This window comes from Panthera pardus, unplaced genomic scaffold (genome assembly GCF_024362965.1).
Source record: "Panthera pardus isolate Hobbes unplaced genomic scaffold, ASM2436296v1 HiC_scaffold_6, whole genome shotgun sequence".
In the NCBI taxonomy this organism is placed as follows: domain Eukaryota; kingdom Metazoa; phylum Chordata; class Mammalia; order Carnivora; family Felidae; genus Panthera; species Panthera pardus.
The window spans coordinates 59,721,095-59,727,700 of record NW_026526991.1 but is presented as its reverse complement, the minus strand read 5'-3'; the positions used below and the strand labels follow the sequence as shown (position 1 = coordinate 59,727,700).

The window sequence follows — 6,606 nt, the reverse complement described above, 5'->3', positions numbered from 1 at the left end:
ATGAATTTCCTGACTGTATAAAATTCAGCAGTGGAAGTTCTAATATGGGTTGTGAACATCATTTTTAGAGTATTTAATCTTGGATAGTGTATAGTCATTGATAGCATTAGTTTAAGCAACAATAAATAAGAGGTCACCTAAGAGTTGCATAATTTGAATGCCATGATGGAAGTGAGCACAAATTCTGAGAACTCAAAATTAAAAACCAATGGCTAAATATGCGCATTCCCAGCAAAACTGGAGACTGGAGACTGGAGACTGAGATGGAATGGGGAAATACAGATCACTGGAGGGAAGATTACTCCAGATAGATAATCCATGTAAAGTGTTTCAGTATATAGCATATAGTAAAGGCTCAATAAATGTAATATACAAGTTATATTATAAAAAAAAAAAACACGGGGAGAAATAGGATGAGAATGTGAGAGTTTCATTTTAGACTTTTTATGTCTGGAGTGCATTTGGTTATGTGACTAAAGAGCAATCATTTTTAGAGATAAGGAGTTCAAGAAAATACTCAGAGTATGTGTGTTAAGTATTAAGAACTATTTCAACGTAAGAGAGACCAGTGAAAAAAGAAATAGAAATTAGAAAGCAAAAAGATGACAGGTAAACATGTAGGCGATATTAAGTCATGAAAGAATGCTGTGAATATTGTGTGGTTGAAAGTACACATTCTACTTAGAAATTTGCTAAACTTTAAAAACAAAAAAAGTGATAATTTTTGGCATAAATTATTTCATTAGATTCATGAAGACAAAACAGGACTACAGTATATTGATGACTGGAAAATCATTCTGGACAAGGTCATTAAAATAGTTAAAATACATTTATTACTCATTATTAGCCATGTACTTTTTAAGTACCTTATATACTAACATTTAACTTAGTATGTATACATGAAGGAAAATATTATTTCCATTCTGTAGATGATAAAACTGAGTCACAGTGAAAGGAAGCCATGCTTGAAGAATATGTTTAATCGTTTAATCTCAATTTTTTTGTAGTTAGTAATATTAGAAACAGTTTTTCGGAATGTGCTCCAACCTTAATTAAACAGTTTGAAAACTGAGAAAAATTGTAAGGATTTTTACATGCCTATATATTTTACACCCAACACCTACATATTATCATTCTATACAATATATTTGTTATCAAAACACTTCCTGTCTTCTGTACCACAGTGGAAAATGAGTGTGATTTTACACAGAAAATCATGAGAGTCAGGAAAATCAGTAAGGAAGAACTTGTTTAAAGAAAACATGTATTTTTTAAATTATAATACTGGAGCTCAACATATCTGGTAGTGGATGTGGAGAACCTATACAGAGTGAGTCCCAAACTATTTGTGATATATCTGTTCTTTATCACAAGGATCAAACTTGGAAGAAATGCATGATGGTGGTAATGAAAGTTTAAGATTTAGCTTTAGGAATCAGTCTGTGAGCAGGGACAAATTGATCTCACAAAGCATTAGCAGTCAAGTCTACCTGTAGGGAAAATCAAATCCTAGGTCTAACTAAAATAAGATATAAATTGTGAATAAAATGTAATGATAAGGAAGCACCCACAATATTTTGGAGTGTAATATCGACTTTTCTGATTTTTTTAAATCTCCCGTGAAATTACCAAAAATACACAATTGTGGAACTTAGGATACCAATGTATTGATAATATTTGTATATAAAACTTTTTTTAAGTGCATGTGTTTGTTTGTATAGTTTTTTCTTCCATTAATTACCACTCTGTGCATATCGAATATATCTGAATTCTAAATGCAGATTGAAGTCAGAAGTCAATGATGAGAAACCACACAGTAACAACTTTTATCCTACTGGGACTAACTGATGATCCACAACTGAAGATTATGATTTTCATCTTTCTATTTCTCACCTACATGTTGAGTATAACTGGGAACCTGATAATCATCTCCCTTACTTTCATAGATTCTCACCTTAAAAATGCTATGTACTTTTTCCTACAAAATTTCTCCTTCTTAGAAATCTCATTTACCTCTGCTTGTATTCCCAGATATTTGTACAACTTATCAACAGGAGACAAGACAATCACATATGACAACTGTGTCACTCAAATGTTTTTTACTGATCTTTTTGGTGTAACAGAATTTTTTCTCCTTGCCACCATGTCCTATGATCGGTATGTGGCCATCTGCAAACCCCTGCATTATGTGACCATCATGAACAACAGGGTCTGTAGAAGACTCATCGTTTGGTGCTGGACAACTGGCTTCTTGGTCATAATCCCACCGCTGAGCCTGGGCCTAAATCTGGAATTCTGTGACTCTAATGTTATTGACCATTTTTTCTGTGATGTATCCCCCCTCCTAAAGATATCATGCTCAGAAACATGGCTCATAGAGCAGATGGTCATAGTCTGTGCTGTGTTGACCTTTATTATGACCCTTATATGTGTAGTTCTATCTTACATATACATCATCAAGGCCATTCTACAATTCTCTTCTGCCCACCAAAGGAAAAAGGCATTTTCTACATGTTCTTCCCACATGATTGTGGTCTCCATCACCTATGGAAGTTGCATTTTCATCTATGTTAAGCCTTCAGCAAAGGAATTAGTGGCTAGTAACAAGGGTGTGGTAGTCCTCATTACATCCATTGCTCCTATGCTGAACCCCTTCATTTACACCTTGAGAAACAAGCAAGTAAAACAAGCTCTCAAAGACTCAATCAAGAGAATTGCATTATTCTCAAAAAAGTAATGGAATTTGCTAATGTAGAGAAATCATGTTTTCATAAAAAGTATACTCCTTTAGAGTTTTAAGTCATACCTCTCTTGGCAAGGAAACTATTTTAGGAAGCTCTTTTAAAAAGAAACTATAATACATTTCTAAGAAACAAAAGACAGACCTCACATCTTAACAAGACTTTACAAAACTGCAAACAAAATAAGACAAAATAAGCAGAACCAACAAGTTCATTGCATATTTTGGATAGAGTACTTGTGCTTATTGCCTTTTCCAGTTCTAGCTTTCAAGAGTATTTTTGATGCCAGACACCATTTCAGCCCTGGAGATAGAATAGAAAACCTGAAAATTTCTTGTCCCTAATGCCTTACATTTTAGAAGGGATATGTGACCAGTGCATTAAATAAACTATTCACATCACTGTCAACCTAAAATTGACAGGAGGCAATAGTCAAGCCAAAGGGTGTATTTGGGATCAAAAATTTGCAATTCAAGTACACAGATTTGGGCAGCAACCCAAGTAATATCCCGCTAGGCAGCAAAAGTCAGGGGGTTTTAAAACCAAAAAGGGAAGGCTTGTAAAAATTGTCTTCAAAAATTTTGATTGGTGTTGGCAGCAGAAAACTAATCTTGGCTAAACATAACTGATTGCTAAGGCCATCACTAAGTAAAAATCCATTACTATAGCAAGTTACAAATGTTCTTGCAGAGTCCTTGAAGTATTTAGGGTTTGGCCCTGTTCAGAAGTTCCTGGTTCTACCTGGTGAGGATATGCACATAGCCCACCTGCTTAATGGCCTTTCAGATTCATTTTAAAATGCCTTAACATAAATTACTCCATTTTATTTCACCTGTCACAATTACAAACAACAACAAAAATATCTTTAGGCGAAAAAAAAAAAAAGGAAGCTATGACAAATGTTTGTATCTTAATGCAGAAGCTGAATTATAACATGTAGGCTCCTACAATTTTGAATCCTGAAAGCAATCACAGACTAACAGGTTAATTTGAACTAAAAGTGCTAACAGTTCTTAAAAGACAAGTAAATTTGTAGGGAAAATGGTTATATATCTGCCTCTGTATTTGTTTCTATACCTTTATCTATAAATATATACGTCGGATCTTGAGATACTAAAATGATTAGGAAGATTGTGAAAACAGGTAAATAACATGAAATGTATCTAAACTAGGCACAGAAATGACTACAACTCAAAGGAAACCTATGAAACCAGTACCTTCATCTATATTACACAATAAGCACGGAAACAGTGGCCATTAATCAGGGCATGATAGTTCTCATTGCTTCCTGTATTCGGAACTACTTCCTGAACTCCTTCATTTACACCTTGAGAAACAAGCAAGTATAAAACAAAATTATAATGACATTTCAAGGAACGTGATTGTGATACAGATCAAAAATAAATTTGTATTGATGACACAATGAAACAATATTTTGATATACTTGATTACATAAAAATATACCATTAATTTATTTATAACATGGCTACTAGAAAATTCTGAATTCAATATGTGGCTCACATCACATTTCAACTGGAATGCTTCAGATATTTAAGCAGTGCTGGTTAGTAGTGGACTCAGAATTTAAATTCTGTTAATTAGACCCAAAATTCTGTTTTTGATTCAAGGAAGCCTCACCAGAGAAACACTTTCAGCAAAAAGGTATTTTCAAGAAAATAGGTAACTATGTTCCATAAATTTCACTCACAGTGTTTACAAATTAAGGTTAATGGCCTATCTGAAATTGTTTTTTTCAATGGTTTGAGATAGGAAACTATTCTTTTTTTTCCATAAGAATATTAAATAACAATTATTTCTTGAAAAAATTGCCCTTTTCTCCTTGCATTCAGTGACAATTTTGTCATAATCAATCGTTATGTGAGTGAATCTTTTTCAGGTTTCATCATTTTTAACTCCATTGATATGCTTATCTCTGAATCAATAATATAATAATCTGTGTATAGTAGCTTTATAATAAGTTTTCATATTGAGTAGTGTAATTCAAACTGTCTTCTACTTCCTCAAGTTTACCTTGCTCTTATCAACCCTTTGTTTCTCATAAAACTTTACAAACCTTGGCAATTTCTACAATTAAAAAATTCTCTTCAGTGATTTTAAGATTGCTTTGAACCGGTAGGTCAATTTGGGGGAAATTAGTATCTTTATAACATTGAGAATTCTAATCCATTAAAATATGGTATAGGCCAGTCCCAATTGTATATTTAATTACTTTCAAAAATACTTCGGTTTTAAGTGTATAGAGGCTTTACATATCATTGACAGAAATATTATTGGCATTTCTGGGGTGCTTGGATGGCTCAGTCAGTTGAGCATCTGACTTCAGCTCAGGTCATGATCCAACAGTTCCTGGGGTCAAGCCCCACATGGGGCTCACACTAACAGTGTGGTGCCTCTTGGGATTCTCTGTCTCTCCTCTCTCCCTGCCCTTCCCCACTCATGTTTTCTCCCTCTCTCAAAAATAAATTTACTTAAAAAAAATAACCAAAGGCTAAATTTTTTAAAAAGGAAATATTACTGGTATTTTGATAGATTCATTCCTCAGCATTTGATAACATGTGGTTATTTTACATGAATTTTTAAAATTTTTATTTTCTAATTGTTGCTAGTATTAGAGATAACTATTGTTTTTGAATATTGATTTTTGTCTAGCAACCTTCACAAATTTACCTGTAAGGTCTTTTAAATATGTCAACACATAATCAAATCATATACAAATAATGACAAGTTACTATATTTATTTTTCTTTTCTTTATTGCCTGTCTAGACTCCCTAATACAATGATAAATAGCAATAGAGTGAGTGGACATCCTGTCATATTCATCAACTAAACAGAAAAGTTTTCAATATTCAAAATAATACATGTAGGAATAAATTTAAGCAAGGAGGTGAAAGATCTGTACTCTGAAAACTATAAAACACTGATGGAAGAAAGTGAAGATGACACAAATAAATGGAAAACTATATCATGCTCATAGATTGGAAAAATTAATATTGTTAAAACGTCCATACTACTCAAAGCAATCTACATTAGATGTAATCCCCATTAAAATACCAATGGCATTTTTCAGAACTAGAACCAAGAATCCTAAAATTTGTATGGAACCACAAAAGCCCCCAAGTAGCCAAAGCAATCTTGACAAAAAAAAAAAGGAAGAAAGAAAGAACAAAGCTGGAGGTATCAAACGCCCTGATTTAAAACTATATTACAAAGTTCTAATAATCAAAATAAGGTGGTACTGGCATGAAAACAGACACAAAGATCAATGGAATACAATAGAAAGCCCAGAAATAAACCCACACACATGGTTAATCAATCTATGACAAAGAGGCAAAAATATACTAGGGAAAAGACAGTCTTCATTAAATGGTGTTGGGAAAACTAGAGAGCATGTGCCAAAAAAAAAGAAAAAGAAAAAAGAAACTTGACCACTATCTTACACCAATTCCAAAACTAAATGCAAAATGGATTTAAGACTTAAATGTAAGACGTAAAATCATACAACTCCTAGAGGAAAACTCCTGATATTGGTCTCAGCAACATTTCTGGGGGGGAGACCAGTCTTCTCAGGCAATAGCAACAAAAACTGAAATAAACAAATGGGATTACATCAAACTAAAAAGCTTCTGCATGGTGAGGGAAAAACCAACAAAACAAAAAGGCAACCTACTGAATGGGAGAAAATATTTGCAAACCATACATCTGATAAGGGGGTAATATCTAAAATATATAACAAACTTACACAACTTAATATCAAAAAAAATAACCCTGTCAAAAAACGGACAGAGAACTTGAATAGACATTTTTCCAAAGACATACAGATGGCCAAAGACACATGCTCAACTT

At 33.1% G+C, this 6,606-nt stretch overlaps 1 protein-coding gene across 1 annotated transcript; it reads left to right on the top strand.

Moving 5' to 3' along the window:
* Nucleotides 1-1,798: 1,798 nt before the first annotated feature.
* On the top strand, nucleotides 1,799-2,737 carry LOC109270585 (olfactory receptor 6C2-like). Its single transcript, XM_019455264.2, has one exon. The coding sequence runs from the start codon at nucleotides 1,799-1,801 to the stop codon at nucleotides 2,735-2,737; it is 939 nt and encodes a 312-aa protein (XP_019310809.1).
* Nucleotides 2,738-6,606: the final 3,869 nt, after the last annotated feature.